Genomic DNA, 19,245 nt, shown 5'->3' with positions numbered 1-19,245 from the left:
TTACGAAAGGAAATGATTAAGAATGGGAATCGATGATTTTACCCTTAAACAGGCTACTCCAGTTAGACAAGTTCCATTGTCAAGTTTGGTTGATAAATGGACGAATGGTGGAGCGATTCCGGTAACAATACGAAAATTATGTTTCGTTGGTTCAGTTGGACCAGCGGTCAGGTCACTGGAAGGTCCGTTAATGTATCTGATGGCGTTTAAAGTTGAATTGGCTCTTGTTATATTACCAACAACTTTCCACTCCTTTTCACCAGGCTCAGAATCAGAATCAATTAGATTTAAAATATCAAATATTGGATAAGGCCATATAGAGGATCTTTGATTATAATAATTATTATTAATTGAATTAATATTGTCCGGTTGTTGCTGCTGCTGCTGCTGCTGATGTTGTTGTTGATGTGAAGGTTGAAGATGTGGTTGTTGATGATGTTGGTTAGATGTTGTTAAATTGTCCATTTCATTAACACTAAAGCCACTCCCATGTTCACCATAACGTCGGGTCTTACAACGATATGGATCCAAGCGAAAATTATTAATAGGTTTAAGGACTTTCCTTAGTTCTCTATGGTAACAGTATTAAAGGAGAAGAAACAATTAATCAACAAGAATAACAATTAGTAGAAAAGGAGGAAAGAAAAAAAATAAAATCAAAATCAATTAGGCTTTTATACTATAAAAGTATTGTTGGTCTATAGATGGAGAAACTCATGTTTTGGTCCAACAGAATATTAAAACCTTCTTATTGGATGGAAAGAAAATGAGACAAATTAGTGGTCAACGTTTTCTTTACAGTTAACTGGACACACGAATAAAATGAAAAACAAGTAAATAATTTAACTAAATTAACAATCAACATTAATTATCATGTGTTGAGTAGCCAAAGAGTTAACCGAAAATTGGAAAACAACAATTGACCAAAGGGATAGAATTGAGAACACAATTTGTTAATCAATACTAATACGATTAATCACATATAAATCAATGAACAATTAACTTATTAATGGTTAGAAAATGAATAAATCAATTAACAAATTAGAATTGAATTTAATTGTTTTTCTTTATCATTAAGTAAATATCTAATAGAGAATAATTATTCAACCAGAGATTAGGGATGAAAAATGTTCACCTTAACGAGTGAAAAAAAAGGAAACAATTTACAAGAAAATTAAACAATTGAATCTCATTATTATTACTAATCAAACAATTAGAATTAATTGGAAAGTCTTAATGAGAAAAATTTTTGATTGATAATCAAGGAGATTGGAAGAGAGGCTTAGGGTGAAGAGAAATGAAAACTAATCAATCAATTAAGTTGATCAATTGGTTTCCAATTTAAGTGAAATATTGTCAGAGAAAAAAAAAATTAGGAAATGAATGGAATCTATTAATACCCTGAGGGTATTTGAAAGGAGAGAAATTAGTTGATGATCATGAAAATGATTCCATGGAGAAATTTTATCGAGAAATGAGTCCATTGGAATTAAATTGATTCAAATGGATAGAAATTGTTGTTAAGATGATGTGAGTTCGTGTTAATCGGATTTAGTTGATTTTCTTTCCCACCGGTGGTAAAAGATGAACAAGAATCACAAGGAGTAAATTCATTGATTGTAAAGATTATTAAAAGGCTAATCATTGGTTAGAAAGATAATCTCATCTTAATCTCGATTGTGATTAGAAATTGTAATCATTTTACTCTTGGATTGAAAAGTTACGATCAACAGAAAGTATCGATCATCACTTATCTCTATGCAGATCAATGAATAAACAAAGAAAATTGTAACTATGTTAAGATTTCATTCTTCCACGGAAACGGAAACCAGACGAATTCAATCTCCATGAAAAGGAAAAAAAAATGCTGACAAAATTGTTCGAACTTTTTTTCGAAAAAGTTTTCTCATGTTTTCTTATCCAAATATAACAAATATCTCTCTCTCTCTCTCTCTCTCTCTCTCTAAGATGAATATCTTGTCCACTCTGATAATATTACATTTACACTTTCATTCAATCAAATGGACAATGGTCATTCACTCAGATAGACTTGACAATCAAGATAATTCAATATAATGTTTATAAATATATCAAAGTAAAACTCATGAATCTTATCATGAACTTTTAGTGAACCATTTTTCAAACACTTAATCGTGTTACTTGATTTAATAGTCCAACAGTTAATAGTCAAACATTTGATTAACAATTCCATCAAAATATAATAATAAAAAAATTTACACATAAACAGCAATTAAAATGATTGAAAATTTCACTTCAAGTTAATCATTTATAAGTTAAGTTTTGGATAATAATGTCAACCTAATAGTTAAATTACTAATATTTACTACGTTAAGTTAAAGAAAATCATCTTAATCAGACTTAATTTTTAAAATTTTCTAATCAACTGAAAATGCAAATTAAGTGTACAAACTAATTGATTTTGAGTTTTTTTCTTTCATCGATTTTTTACTCCATCAAATCGCTCAATCATTTCTTCATGTGAGAACTTTAAATTTTACCTGTAAATTACTTGAGAGTATTTAATTCGTACACCATAAGCGTTGTGCCAACAACTTACTTCCGGTGCTGATCCATTTCGAAAGTCATTCTCACCTATCCAAGATTTAGCATCGGCTAAAGCATAAGTAGCCGCCTCACCAATGATACTAGTGATAGCGAGCAGGGTATCACTTTGGGTCAGAGTTGGTGCCCTTTGACGTAAGGCAATAATACCCGTTGGCAGGTTAAGGTAAGACCAGAATTTAGGTTTGACAAGTTCACTTCCTATTACTCCGTCCAGGAGAACCCAAATTTTGTGACCTCTCAATAGACCAAGAACCGAGGCGATATCCATTATCCGTTTGGTTGTAACCTTATCACAATGGACCAAGATAATCCGTCGATGGCTAGTCTGAATTTCACTCATCTTTAAATAAAACTGTGGATAAGAAGAAAAAAATTTCGTTCATAAAAAAAACGATGAAAACAAATACTAAGTTCATTGGGTAAGTTTTTCTAGATTCTGAGTGTTCATTCAATTATCATGATTAACCTTCACCTTGGATGAATGGCTTTTATGAGTTGATATAAAAAGACTGTAATTAATTGGTAAGGAAACAAATCCTTTTATCATCTCACCATGATGATGATGCTGATCATCATCACCAGATAATGATAGTTGTATTATTTACTATTATAAAACAATTTTACAGGTAGTAAAGTTTTACCTTTATCATGAAGACAAGAGGAGATAATGAAAAGGTAAATGCTGAGAGTGGGAAACTTTTTGTCTAAGGTGTTCCAAGCCTCTAACATTATCTGGTAAACAAGAAAAGCTTCAATTACTTTCATCATCCAACTGATAAACTGATTTACCGTTTCAGTGAGAAGAAGAAAAAATCAAACATGATGATGATAAAAGAAGATGATGATGAAAAGAAGACCGAAATTCTGATTCTGATTCTGAAACTTGGAACTTTTCTTTTCTTCTTCTTCTTCTTCATTTCCCCCAATCCACTTTACTAAGATAATATAATTTAATCATATATTATATGGTTCTCCCTCTCACCTTTGTCTTCTCTGAACTTTCCCTGAACTAATAGACTTGCAAGTTTTATCTTCCACCATGAAATGGTTCAATTGTCTTGGAGCAAGAAAAAAAAAGCAAAAGAGTTTCAACTGATCAAGGATAAAGTCATTAAATCAACCTCATCATCGTGTTTCCATTCAATTGATGTATAAAAAGCTCACCAGCAAGAAAAAAGGTTCACTTTAATTCAGAGTCACTCTAATCAAGAAAATTGAGAAAACTGTGAAAACTGTGAACCTTTTTATTATTATTACTAAATCATCATCATCATTGTCAATGATTATTATTAGTTTTATCATAAGAATAAGGAAGAAAGTGAAATTATTGTTGATCGTCATGAGTATCCCTTTGAGAGATGAATCTTAATACGTGAAAATAATAATTTCGGTGTAAAATTTCACATTCTCTTTGGACAATGTTTTATATTCCTTGATCATTGTAAATCTCATCGGTGGTGTATTAATACTCACCTCATTTTGAAGTAAATTCTTTGAAAGTTGAATAACCTCTAATCGATTCCAAACCGAATCGAGAAAATAAAAGTTGTTATCAAATTGTTGTGAATTTGTTGACCTAGAATGATAATGTTGATGTTCATAGGGTGGTATTAGTGTTTCAGGTGAATTTAAAGGTGAAGATGAAGATGAAGATGAAGGAGAATTGGTTGATTTATACTTTTTACTTCGATTATTTCGGCACAATCGATTTAACCGGTAGCTGAATAGATCGGAAGCCGCTGTATCATCAATTAAAAGAATTGCATCAAACCAATGCTGCATCCAGAGTAATTCAAATGCTGCATCGGCTAAGGAGGATATCGGTGGGTCTAAACTCACTTGACCAGCGGTTTCTTCATGAATACTCTGTTATATGAAATAGGAAGAAGAAAATAAGAAGAAATAATATAGTAGAATTGATCAGAAAAATCAAAGTTATCATGAGCCCTCTCAATCAGATGATCATCAGGGTAAACACAATTACAGAAACTCTTGTAATCAGGACCATAAAAGTTCACTGGATAACATGAATTCCAAGTTAAAAAATGTTATTTTCCTTCACTGTAAATGAAGACAAGTGAATCAATCACCAATCACAAGTTCGATTGTCAAAATAAGATTCATTGATAATAAGAAGAAATCAAATTAAATGTCAAAGAAATGATAAGAACCCAATTTCCGGTCAAATATTATAACAAAGTCTCAGTTTAATATAACCATACAACCAGCACCACCATCGTCATCATCCATACCCACTTATCATCATGATAAAAGATCAGCTAACAAAATGTTCAATATCATCCAAGTTACATGACGATGAACACAATGAACACCGAAAGTAATGTCCAAGAATTTATATGATGGAGAAGAAAAAAATTCCAATCACCTTCATTGACAATATTTTAACCTCCTCATGTAATTTAGTTGGAAAATTTTCCAAACCACTTCTCAATTCTGAAATAATAATAATGAAAAATAAACCAGATCAACCCTGAACACTTCCAACAATGAACTTTATCTCCAATCCCAGGTTACCTTTTTTTTCATGGATATAAGATGCTGAGGATAAAAATAATATTATCATCATCATCGTCAATATATAACATTTTGACTAAGTAAAATGTTGTCGTTGTTATATGTACATAGACAACAATGGGAATAGAGAAAAAGTAAATAAATAAACAAACAATAAACTGGAAAATAAACATTATCATTGATAATACACTTTTCTTTGAACTGGGAGCAATTTTTATCTCCTTCTTTTAGATTCTCAATGGATACTCGGACATCATACCCTTCATATCGTTCACAATGAGCATAGGTGAACAATTTGATAGGAAAGGTTATCAAAGTTATTATTTTCTCTCTCTCTCTCTCTCTCTCTCTCTCTTCTCCATCATGTTATCATAACATTTCTCGAGTTCTAATCTATCGAAAAGTTTTTTGTTCCTTGAGATCTGATTTCTTTTTTTACCCATCCTTCTTGTCACCTTTACTTTCTAAAAGTTATACTCAAAGTTCTTGATCAGAACATTGAATCCTCCTCTCACCCTTTTCTGTTTTGATTCTGAACAAATTGTTACACAGAATAGAAACTATATCAATTTAGATATTATTGTTATCATCATAATCATGATATTATGTTAGTCTTTTTTAAGAATGATAGATTCCCCTGAGAATTGAGATTCTTTTTTGTTTCGAATTGTTTTTTCTTCTCTTTCTTCATCATCGTCTCTCTCTCTCTCCCTTTCTCTTTATTCTATCATTGGTTACTGTTGATACTGGAAAATGATTAAACTACTCAACATAATGAATACCAAACGATATAATATGTTGAATGAGTGAGAAAACGTTGATTAGAACTTTTTTTCCTCTTCTTTTTTTCTCTAATGAGAAAATGCATATACGTATTGTAGAAACAGTTTTTTAGGCTCTAATCAATTTAATCACGAGAGATGTAATTTGTTACTATGAATGAACTTTTCAAATGTTAATCAATTTGCGTTCTAGAGAATGAAACATTTTCATGATCTAATCTTAAATCTAACATGAAACTTTTAGCTCATAATGATTGGTTTGTATTGGATTTACAGTAATCATATTTAGAGTGAATGAAATCTCAGTTGTTATCAGTTCAATGTCATCATATAATCAAGGGTTTCATGGGATTAAACTGTTGGATTTGATGGTGAATATTTTATGGAAATGAAACGTTTTTCCCATCCACTGACCAGTATGTTAATTATTAATGGTCAAGGAAAGCAAACATGCAGGAGCTATAGAAAAGTAAATATCTCATATTGCTGAATCAGAATTCATAGAACCAGAATTTTCTTTCCTTCTCAATGAAGGTAAAAGTTCATGTAACCTGAGCTTCTGGTGATAACAAAATTGTAATGATAATAAACATTCAACTGACCAACCTCATGATCAGAATATTGAATATTTCGCTTTCTATGTGGATGGAACAAGAAATAAAAATTTTGTACCAAGATGAAATTCAGAGTAGGAAGAAAAATAAAATAATCGAAAAGGATATTTTTGAGGTTTCGAGTTTTTTTTACTCGAAAAATCTCAACGATCGATAAATAAGTTCGTTGTAGAAAATTTTAGAAAAAAATATCGAATACTTTTTACTATATCTTTCGCAATCTGATCGATTCTGTCTTAAGACTTTTCGAATCTGTCAAAATACTCTAAATGAATGTTCATCGAGTAAATATTGACAAGAATCGTAGCAACGAAAATATTGTATTAGAGAAAAAGAATATACAAAAAAACCAAAAAGTTCTAAAAGCTAAGTAATGCTTCAGTTCGATGACCAACATAAAGTTCAATTTTCTTTTCGAATATTAATATTTGCAGAATATATCATTTTGATTTTTTTCTCTTTCCGGCCAATTTTTTCTGCTCAGGATTGAATTAGTTTCCAAATATTCAATTGTTGAGCATCGGATGAGTATAATATCTGTTTCGATTTCGATTTCGAGAAAAAAGTTTTACCGAATTTGCGTTACCATGGAAACCAAACAATAAACTTAAATCAGTTTAACATTTGTCGAGAATTTCATAAGTCTTTTTCTTTGTATCAGTAGCAAATTCTGTTCGAGTTTTAGATAAAGTTCTGTCTTCTTGTTAGTTTCAAGTGTCACTTTGAGTAAAAAACTCGATCAAGTTTTTCACGAAAGAAACATGATAACAACACGATTGAAGATGAAGTAACAATCTCTTTTTTTCTACTTTCTATCAAACACATTCTTTGAAAGTTCTGTCTTTTTCCATGATATTAATGATTCTTTTATGAACTTTTCTAATTTTTTCTGAGTAAAAAGCTTCTCCAATCAGAAGTTTATATAATCACCTTGAACATTGACTTAGCTCATTAGACAAGAGGTGAGAATTTTAATCTCCGGATACATGATATTGGAAGATATAAATACTCATCTAATTAGCTGAGTATTTTTTGGAAAGAAAGTCCCAGGAGAAATTCATTAGACCAAACATTTGAGAAATAATAATAATCATCAATTACCATTCATTCAATCAATGTACGATTTTCCTCATGGATCCATGAGGAAATTCATGATACTTATTCTTGAGAATACTTTATGATCCTTGAGGATGGCAAATGTCACCAAGACGATGAGGATGACAAATATAATCTTCCGAATAATTCTGAAAGATGGATTGATTTTTCGGTCTATTTTTAACCAGAATTTTTATCTTCCTTATTTTCCAACTAATAATAATATATGTTATTCAGTATCATGAGTTTTGATATTCAATATTTCATGAATCAACAATGAATTTGAGTACATATAAGGTTAAGGTAAAAAAAAACTCTCATCATGTTACCTGATAAACATTTTTCTCATCTTTTAGCTAAAGATCATCATGATGTAAATAAAATTTCAATTTATCTTATCAATTATTTAATTTTCTAATAGCAGAATTGTAAATTGATAAATCTATTGATATATTAATAACTTCTTGAGAATGTCCAGTTCTGAATATATGAAACTCAACCCATGAAATTCAAAGAGATGGCAAAATCTTTTGTTTTATAATAAAAGAATAGAATATGAAATTTGCTTACAAAATTCTATAGAAAATGTGATATTATTTGTTTACAATTAGAGAAAAAATGTTTCATCCAATTATCTAAATGAATTTGAATAAATTGGATAAATAATGAATAGAAATTTACTCAAGGATTAAATAGACTAAACAATTCAAATTCTACGACAACATTCAGATCATCATTCAGTCTTATTCTCTATTTAAAATCAGATGGAAATGTCCAGAATTTCAATATTACAGGTATATGGGTATTCAATTTTTTCTCTTTAGATTCTGGTTTGATCAACAAAAGAACACTCAATCTACAAGTAATGTCTTAATTATCGTTACTAATTATTATCCATTTAATGAGATTGAATCAGATCTATCAAACCAGAAAAGATTACGACTTAATCAACCAAAGAAAATGCTATTAACAATAACCAATAGTAACTACTAGTATTTATGTATTATTATTCTTGCCCATTGTTAATCATAATTAACTAACAGATAATCATTATGAGAGATATTTTTTTCTGAATAGTTTTTCCTCCTCACGATAACCAATTATCTTTACAATTGGAGCATGAAAATGCTTGTGAGATTAACTGTTTATCCTGCAACCAGATTATTGATTTGAAAATCAGAATAAAGAATATCAATGATTGACCAGAGGTCAATCAGAAAGTCTTGATAAGGTTTAAGTATTTTTCTTGTAAGAATAAGAATGGAAAAAAAATATCAATAACTTGAATATAAAAGTAATCCTAGTATTCAATTGAGAAAAGAGTAAAAAAAGAACCGATAATGACTTTTGAATATAAAACCTTTGACATGAAAGGGTATTCATAGAGTCAACATCATGCATCATTTTCATGGTGACATTTTACTTGGGAAAATGAATTCTAGATGAATACCCTCTTCTCATCCACCTTTTCTTGCACTTTCATTTTCCCTTAATGATGAATAATAAATGATGGAAATGACGAGAATGATAATTTTTACATTATATCATTGAAGATTGAAATTGAAAAGAAAGAAAAATATTCCAAAGGTATTATCAAAGTGATATTCAAAGTGTTAGAGGTAACATTCAATAGATGATGGAATCAATTTAAAAAAGCTCATTATATTTGATTTGATTAATAATTGATTTCATAATCACAAATCATTTACAACAATCAACTAGATTTTATGCATATACAAAATTTGCAACATTAACAACATAAATTCATGGTGACAATTAGTTGATTCGAGTTGCTGTATAAGGATCATTGAAATATTTAGCCAATTAGACAGTTAATTAGAAGATAATATTAATGATAATGGAAACTGGAGGGTATTCACATTGAGTCTAGACGATTCTAAGTAAATTGTCAAGAATCATAATCCAACGATAATGATAAGTTCTCGATGGAAGGTATGATTTAGAACTTAAAGAAAATGTACAAGATAAAACAATTCAAGGGAAATTATTTTCTTCACAATATATCAACTTAATTGTTAAGCTTCTTTTGATATTACTATTAATAGTTAAAGTCTTAATTTTATTTAGAGCATTCTGCTTGACAGATTTAGCATAGAAATCATTTCATTTTTTTGAATTCATATACACGAGACAAGATTCTCTTTTGTCATTATTATTGATTATCCTAATTCTGATTCTCGATGAAATTATCATCCTTTAAATGATTCACAACGAAAGTTTACGATTATTATCACGTGGTTCGATAAGAATTTACTAAGAGTCGGCCTGAATTTTCGGATTCAACCCTTGCTAGGTAGGTGAAAATTGGATCGAATTTTTAGCGTTTTTTTCTTTTTCTAATATCTTTTGTGTTGTTCATCTTTTTGTTCATCTATTTGGCGATTATGGAGACGGACGATGGAATCGATTAATATCGGCTGATTCTCGATGAATTCATCATCGATTCCAAATCCAAATCATCGATGATATTTTGTTATTAGTTTATCTTCTGTAGATTACTTTTGGTGTTTCCATGTTTTTGTACCAATTATGCCCGCTTTAGCTTGGCGTTCTTTTGATAAATTGTCTCCAGACTCAGCAAAGTGTATTACCTGTAATACAGTCAGCAAAACTGTGGTAATACAAACAATTTGAACACTCATTTGCAAGCCAAACATCCGGAACTGATTATTGATTTATATGATATTGACAGCAATGAATGTGTACCAACCAAACAACCCAAAATAGTGGAATCTATTGCTAATTTTCATACCCAGTTGGTTTACTATGCACCCATTCGGTTATCTTTACCTCAAATGACCATTGTCCATTTGATTGAATGAAAGTGTAAATGGTATATTATCAGAGTAGACAAGATATTCATCTTAAGAGAGAGAGAGATTTGTTATATTTGGATAAGAAAACATGAGAAAACTTTTTCGAAAAAAAAGTACGAACAATTTTGTCAGCATTTTTTTTCCTTTTCATCTCAAATCTTAACATAGTTACAATTTTCTTTGTTTATTCATTGATCTGCATAGAGATAAGTGATGATCGATACTTTCTGTTGATCGTAACTTTTCAATCCAAGAGTAAAATGATTACAATTTCTAATCACAATCGAGATTAAGATGAGATTAGTGTGACCTCTTTTGTGATGCCACCAAGAAAAAAACTAATTGGGCGAACCCTCAAAATGTATAAGTGCAAAAAGATTTTAGTCATTACTCATTTACAGAAAATTTATTACATATTGTAACGAAATGTCAAGGAGATAGAGAGAGAGATTAAGTTAATAACTTAATTACTTTGTTTTCTCTTCTCTCTATCTCCTGAAAGTCACCTTGTTTTCCTTGATTATTTAAGAAAACTAATTGTAATAAAATAGAGTAGATTAACCCGTTGATCAGTGAAGATCAAATGGTAAAGAAATTAATTAAACCAGAAATTAAAAGTGAATAATTATTCTGATTGTGAATTTAACAAAGTTTAACTAAATATCATCAACAATTTTGGTGCTCCCGTGTGAGGGTTAAATTCAACCCTAAACTCAACAAAAAAAATTAACCTTGAATTAACCTTTTCTCTCCCAATCCCTTTAAAAAATTGTAAACAAATAAATTGTTATTTCTCAAAATCTTCTTTCTATCGAAATAAACAATTTGTTCACAGCAATCAACATTAACCATCCAATCGTTAATAGACTGACCTAAAAATCTGGTCCAACAAAACAACAATTGGTAAAAGGTAAAACCCCTTCTTTTTATTCACACATTGCTTCCTTACTTTTCTTACACCGCAAGTGCTTTCTAATCTTCGTGAATCGGTACACGATCTTTTTGGGAATATATGCCCCTCTAAACTAGTAATATAGGTCATGTTTTTGTGGCAATAGCCACAACGAAGAATAGTGGATTTTCTTCGATGTCTTTCCGTAAATCGTCCAATTTCTCTATAATTTTTCGATTTTTCTCTCTGATGAATTCATTTGGCTTTTTAACTGGAGTTTTCTTTTCAAAATAAACATCTTTCTCACCTCTTCCACGTTCTTGCCAATTGAAAACGTATTCCCTCACGACTGTTATGGGGTCTTTTTCCCAAGCCGTCATATCTATAGGGTACCATGAAGGTCCTGTATAAGCGGCTTGACCTGAACATGATTATTACTCATCGGACATGTTGAAAGATTAATTCAGTTGCTTATGTTGGCGATGCAGTGAGAGAGCTTGGACTAGTTGAAGTAGATGATGACAATAAACCACGACAAATATCTCAATGATTCGCCAAAGAGAGAGAGAGAGAGAGATTGAACCAGTTGCGGATGATGATTATAATAAACCCAGTAAATTAACTCAATGGTAAACCCAGTGTATGAACTCGATGGTTTAGTCAGATAGAAAGAGAGAGACACAAATGAACTAGTGTAGAAGCTCAAACCTAAACTCTTTAAAAAGATTAGATTTTTTTACTTTACTAGAAGAATGATATTTTTCTAGCGCATCCTCGCGGTTTTTATACTCTTTTTGCATGAGTATCTGATAAAATTCATAGAAACATTTGAACTTATATTTACTCAATTGTCAACTTTTACAACTAATATCATGGTGCTGCTTCATATGGAGGTGGAAATCAAAATCTCGAATCTCGAAATCCCAAAGACTCGGTAATTCTTTCTCTCATTAACGATACCCCTCTTGACCGCCAAACTCCATACCGAGAATTATTTTCAGCAGCGTATGGGACGATTTTTGATAATTTTGGTTTACCTGATCCCACTCTACCTTACAATGAGACCCACAAGATTTGGATAATCCTACTACAGGTCCACCATAAAGGTAACCAATTACTATTTCATCCTCACCACCATCGTTGCCTTCACTTCCACCACAATTTGGATCTCCGCCTTCATATGAAGCATCACCATCATATTAATCTTTATATCCACCACAACCTATTACTGAAGTGCACGATGGATTCGTTGTGGAATTATCAAAGTCAAGTGACTCAGGAAATGATGGTCCAGAGGATAGGGATTTCATTGTGCCCGAAGCGCCATCAAGAGCCAGCTCTCCAACTCCATCGTGCTTATCAGATTCGAATATGTCTGTAGAATCAAGTACATCATGAACAACTTCCGCGTTATCCACCAGAACATTGAGATCACAACCACAGCAAGTCAAAACATTCATTCGGGAACAGAGGAGTAATCTTCGTCAAGGCTCTGATTCCATTAGTCTTGAACCATTTTAACTCCACAGACATTGGAAGAGACTTGAGTTACAATTAGACAATTACTCACAGCCGAGGCAAGCACGGATAATCTACGAATCAGAACAATGAATAGGATCGGTATATGTTTATTGATACATAAACGACAGTTTCGGTGACGAGGAGCTTAGGTAGCTTTTTGTAGGAGGGATGTGATATAATTTTTCTCCAAATTTTTTAGCCCTGTCACAGAAATAGAAATATTACATTGCAATTGAATGAATGTTGAAAATCTTCTATGCAATAAATTTATCTTAACGTGCATTGCAAAGGTTTTAGAAACCTTAAAACTTGTCAGTAATATCTCTGCTTATTCTCTTTTGTTGGATTACCTTCAGATAACCTTGAAACGCTTTTTTTAACAATGACCTTCATCTTTTAATATGACAATTGAGTATCGCTCAAACTCATACTACTCTAGTCTCATGTCTTTCTGACTCTTAGTTGCTGAGCAAATCGCAAAAAACATCGGTAAAAATAGCTGAATAGCCCTGTATAATAGACATTGTATCATTCAGCGTGGGGATCTCATCCCGAGTACTTTAAAACGAAAAAAATGAATGTATTACCGAAGTAAAGTAGTTAAAGTCCTTCACCTTACTACTTAACCGTCTTTTTTTGTGTATTCTGTATACTTCGGAGTAGTGATATTATATCACTTCCAGGCCACTTTTTTACTCTTTCTTTTTCTCTTTCTCTCTCACCTTAATTTTCCGAATTGAAAATTAAAATAGAATACATATTTAAATTATTTATTATATTTGATTTAATATTTAAGTGATTAAACTCAATATTATTTATTCATAATGTGATTAAATCTTCAGTGATGATTCCATTGCAATCATACACTGGTTCCAAGTCATTTTTTAACACAAAATCGCTGAATCCATCATCAATAGGGAAAATTTCATCAACTGGAAGGGAACACTCGGTGATCAAACAAACGAAATCATCATTTAGCTCACTAATTTCATTCGTTTGAAGTGAATTCAATTCATCAATGATCTGTTTAATTTCCTTTGATGATGATTAATCAACGAAAAATGGATTTTTCATCACACCTTCAGTTACATTTATCCTTTTTAATGATGGGACATATTCCAAAGGGGTTAGCACAACACTCAACTCTTTACACTTGTATTTTAATAATTTTATTTCAATAATCGTTGTTTTTTACCGTACTTTTTCCCCCACTTAGGCATAATTAAACTTTCGAAAGTTGATCAAAACTTTTTTTACTTTAATGAATGAAGAAAAAATTGACAACTGACCAACTGTCAATTGATGATTGATTATTAAGTCCATTTTCAGATAATTTCTTAATTAATTTGTTAATTTGGTCGATAAAGAATATAATCATCAATGTCTTAATCATCTTTATCACTATATAGGATTGATTAATTTATTAATCAATTAAAGATGTATCGAATAGTTAATATGACTATTTGTTTCGAAGTTAACTCAAGATTGTAACCAAACGATTTTCCTAATTACGATACTTATTATTTTAGTGGTAATATATTAAACTGTGGAAAAGTTCAAGTCCTAATCTATCGTTCTAATAAAGTCAATGTCGTAGGCGCGAAATCATTAGACGAAGCAACGAATGTATTAATTAATGTGTTACCTAATTACTTAATTGTTAAATCAAAAATAGTCAATATTGTTGCTTCCGGAACAATAGATTTTGCAATTAATCCCAATAAAATAATTCAAGTTGCCTGAGTTTACATGGGAACCTGAACTTTTTCATGGAATAATGAAGAACCAAGATGAGTAAATGTATCGACTCGATTATTCAACTCATCCTTACATTCATCCAGTGTTATGACCATATTATATCCTAATGTCACTGTTTTCATCGATGATGTAAAATAAGGCTGTATAGTTTTTTCACCGTCTGGTTTGGTCAAAAGTCCATTAACACAAACTTGATACTTAAAAACACCGAGATATTCAAACACATAAAAAAGCAAATCTTCCATGTTGGTTCGTTGATCAATAAAAATTTCATTTGTATCTTTGTAGATTAATTTGTTCACGAAATAAATTAAGAGAAACTGTCGAAAAGCACTTTTCATAATTTTATGGAGAGGAAAATCTACTAAACCATATGTTTCAGTAGATTGACGCTGTTCAATATGTTTACGAAAGTTTTTCTCAATCTTATAAGTGCGTTTACACTCTAAACACTTGAATGAAACCATTTTTGACGAGTGAATGATGATGTTCAAAGATTGTCTTTTATATAATACAACATGATATGGATATTAACACAAAGTTATTAAAATGAATTGCTCTTCTCAATAATGAAACGAATTTGAGATGATTACTTTTCTCAATAACAAAACGAATTTAAGATGATTAGTTATGATGTTTCATTAGTTCTAGAGGTGTGGTAACTCTCGACGAGGAGTATAAAAAGCGAGGAAGAATCAAAGTTTTCTTCATTCAGTATCGACATCATCAACAAACAACTTGAAATGTTTTATGTTTCCATTTGTGCTTACTTTCATCTTTCCAAAGTTGGAAATGATTCAATCAAGATTGCTATGGGAGCTGGTGACCAGATTTTCCATGCTCAGGCTAAAGTGAACTCGCTTATTTATCGTTTCATCTTTGGTGAGGATCGATTCAACTGGAGTAACTTTGTTATCTCCATCAGCTACATTTCTCTTCCGATGAGTAACACACAATTTTCAATTTTGTTTACCGTTTTTTGACTTGTTTAAAGAAAGAAGGACAATCCGTTATCGCTTGTTTAGATGGAAGATCGGCTAAGATGCTACAGCTTTGGGATATTCTAACATACGATCTCTTTGGAAAAGGTGTTGGCTATAATGATATTTCTATTGATATAGAAAGGTGGTTATCATGATAGACATGATGAAGAATGTTCACTTCTTGTAATCGAAAGACTTCATTTTGTATATGAGTCATATGATGAAACAATAACAGTTGAATAAAGTTTAATTCGATCATTTAATATTTGTTTTTCCCGCCATTTAGAACTCGGTAAATGTTGGTGAGAGAGTAAGAGAAAAAGAAAGAGTAAAAAAGTGGCCTGGAAGTGATATAATATCACTACTCTTCTGAATATCAGCAGACTTAAAGAACTTTTTGATAGCATGTTTCGGATTTCGAAGATAACCATGTAACACGATAGAATGACGTGTGATTTATATTTTGATGAATTAATATCACTAAAACTTAATCAGGCATCATATTGGTTAAAATTTTCTCGGTGTATAAAAAAAGCTCGGAAAGAAACTAAATTTTCGATACTTGTAATGAAACAATGAGTTCACTCATAGAGATACTGAACAAGATGATAAACCCGAAACAATGGAATGAGAAAGAAAGAAAGAAGGAGACAATAAATGATATCAACATATATACCAGTGGTGGAAGATGAGATGAAAAAATAAAAAGTTTTAATCTTGAGAATACATTAGATAATTTCTTATGACAAGCAACAATGTCGATAATCGTTTTTGTTTACTCAACTATCCATTGATGTTTTTCCAGATCAAAACATCTTTCAATATTGTTGCGCAAGAAAAAAAACTAGATTCTCAGATGGTGGAAACACCCTGTCCAGTTGCGCATCAACTTTTGAAATAGCTGAAAGTTGAATAGCAGAAAACGAGTAAAAAAGACATTACAATATTTGGTTATATTATAATAATATCACAATGTAAATGGTAGCTTCTATTACAAACAATGGGGAGGAAAAAATTTCTGATAAAAATTCAGGGACAATAAAAAATGAATACAACATTAAATTGAGGGAAAATTTTCCCTCAATATAACAAAAATCAACCAGAATTCAGTTTGACAGAATTATGATTATTAATCATGTAGAAAAAATAAGAAAAGTCTTGAATCAAATTCTAAGTTGATTCAAGATTTTCACATTTTCAAAAAAAAGAAAATTCGGAAATTTTCAAGGGATTGATGAAAGTTTAGTTCCATGTAATAATCATAACTTTTTTACCTTGATTAACCTTGGGGAAGATAAAATGTTATCCATAATTGAAGATGGTTCTGACAATTTCTCATCCTTATCATCATCATCAGAATTATTAATGTAACAAGTTAATATCAGCATGTATGTCAGGTAATCATGGAACATCATCTTTAGCATAATCTTGTTGTTTGATGATAATGATAATGATAATGATGAATAAAATTCATCTTCTTACTTTTCGGCAAATCATCAACATGACCAGGTAAAAATGTTATATCTTTTAATTCAGCCCATCATGAAAAGTTACCATGAATGTGTGTTCATTGGATCAACATGAAATTATCATGGGAAATCGTGATTCTTGGGTTAATGATATCAGTAGAATAGAGTAAAAAAGTTCTGGTACAAAATCATGAACCAATCAACTGATTAGTGAATATGATTAAGTAGACTATCAGAGCTTAAACTTTGCCAAACTTAATACATTAAATAACAATTAAGTTAACAATGTATAACAAATTTTCAACAATCAACTGATTGTTGATACAAAAAACTGTTTCAACGTCGCAATTCAAACGGATTTCAAAGTTGTCAAAACTGTCGTAATAAAAAGGAAAAGAGATATTGAAATTTGAATAAAATTCTGAGAGGAAGAAGAAAAAAATTGTTACAATTTCATGGATTCTCTTGAAAATACAAATAAACTTCGAATGTTATTAACCCACAGCGGTGGAAGTGATTTCCCACCATGGTGATGGTTCAGTTTCATGATGACAATCAAAATGTGTGAATCTTTGACACTTGAAGCTCAAAAACCTCGCCCTTTATCAGTTCAGGTATGAATTAAATTCGTAAAGATTTTTTTCCCTCCTTTCCATCAAGTAACCATTTTAGAGGGTATTCACTTGTCTCTCATGTTTCATTATCATCATTATCATCCCTCTTCATGTTCAGTTGAATAGTAACTCAAATGAGTCTTGATTCAGCAAGGAAAGGAAAATGAGATTCTATCCAAAGAGAATGAGATAGTCATGATATTAATATGATTCTCTATCTTCTAAGAAGATTGTTTTACAGGATCTTCTGAATATCTTTCCCGTCTTCATTATGATCCTCATCATCTTCATCTTTATAACTGCTCCTTCTGTACATTTCAAGATGACTATTGATGTCTATCCTTGGGTATTCATTATGGTGACATATTATTACCATCAACCATCAGAATGGATTCAACCTCTGAACATAAATGAAACCTTTACAAAAGTAAATGATGAGAATACTCAAAACTTTCAGCTAACATTTAGCTTAGAATATACAATTTCTTTTACATTAACTGTGTGTCCTAAAATCTATTTCATATTATCTTTAAGAGAATAACAATGATCCAAAAATGAAAAGATCAAGAACAGAATTCTGAATAACAGTAATTTGCTTTTCTAATTTCTCTCCATTAAAAATGTCCCTTGTTTTCTTAAACATAATCATTTATGCAACAAAATTACAGCATTTGAATAACATTTTATTCAGAAATTTTAATGAACAACTTGAAAATTTTAATTCTTTTTGCTATTCTCAGTTCTAAGATTTTTTTATGATTAGTATGTATCAACTTATTGTAGTCAAAGATATTCAAAGAAATATTTTATGTTTGGAAAGGAGGAACTTCAAATTCTCAGCAGAAAATGCAAGGTCAAAGATAGTAAATGACCTCTGGAGATTAGAAATATTCACAAATTTACCATTTCCTGTTATTCTGTTATGATAAAAGTACAATATTCAATTGGGATGATGATGAATATCAAGTGTATTTTGAAGATTTCGTACTTCTGATTCTGCGTTTTCATATTAATCTCTCTGAATACTCATAAATTGTATTCGTCGAGAGGTTACCAAAGTCAACAATGAACGAGATAATAATACATGTATATTGCGTTCGAAGAAGATAAATATTCATCTTCACTAAGTTATCATTTTAAGTGAAAATATTTCATTATTTTTCATGATATTATTTTCTAACTCGAGCGTCAAACGATATTTAGTTAGATTTCGCTTATTTTTTCCGGAAGATAAATTAAATAAGCTCAGTATGATTTCCATAAATAGAATTAACTTCGAAAGAGAGAGAGGAAGAGATAGAGACTGAATGATAAATATTAAGATGATAATCATGATAAGGATGAGCTTGTGAGTGTAAACAAGGTGAAAAAACTAGTAGAATGAATAAAAAGCAGAAGAAGAAAAAAACCTGAAAATTGGTAGAAGAGTAAAAAAAGAAGCAGAAAAGATGGGACTTGATGGAATAATGATGATGATGATGCTAAGGTAGACGATCAAGGAAAATCAGATGGAAAGGACCAAGAAGATTGTTCATATTGACGCAGAATCAGAGATAAAC

The 19,245-nt window shown here is 30.7% G+C and overlaps 1 protein-coding gene across 4 annotated transcripts in view; it reads right to left on the bottom strand.

The window, feature by feature from the left end:
* The window catches only part of LOC128390693 (uncharacterized), a 45,360-nt gene that overhangs the window by 17,055 nt on the left and 9,060 nt on the right, over nt 1-19,245 (bottom strand). For 3 of the 4 annotated variants that reach the window (XR_008325668.1, XM_053350449.1, XM_053350448.1), the window contains exons 2-4: nt 4,060-4,452; nt 2,520-2,938; nt 43-571 (exon numbers count right to left, since the gene is read on the bottom strand). Coding sequence is in view for 3 of the 4 variants with exons in the window: in XM_053350449.1 (XP_053206424.1) it covers nt 43-571; nt 2,520-2,938; nt 4,060-4,452 (1,341 nt within the window). In the remaining variant the exon portion in view is untranslated. The remainder of the gene's footprint in view (nt 1-42; nt 572-2,519; nt 2,939-4,059; nt 4,453-19,245) is intronic. The other variant, XM_053350450.1, reaches the window with a different exon arrangement.

Source organism: Panonychus citri, unplaced genomic scaffold (assembly GCF_014898815.1).
Source record: "Panonychus citri isolate SS breed McGregor unplaced genomic scaffold, ASM1489881v1 Contig00125, whole genome shotgun sequence".
Classification (NCBI taxonomy): domain Eukaryota; kingdom Metazoa; phylum Arthropoda; class Arachnida; order Trombidiformes; family Tetranychidae; genus Panonychus; species Panonychus citri.
Note: the sequence above shows the minus strand (reverse complement) of the source record. Positions and strands in the feature narration are given on the sequence as shown.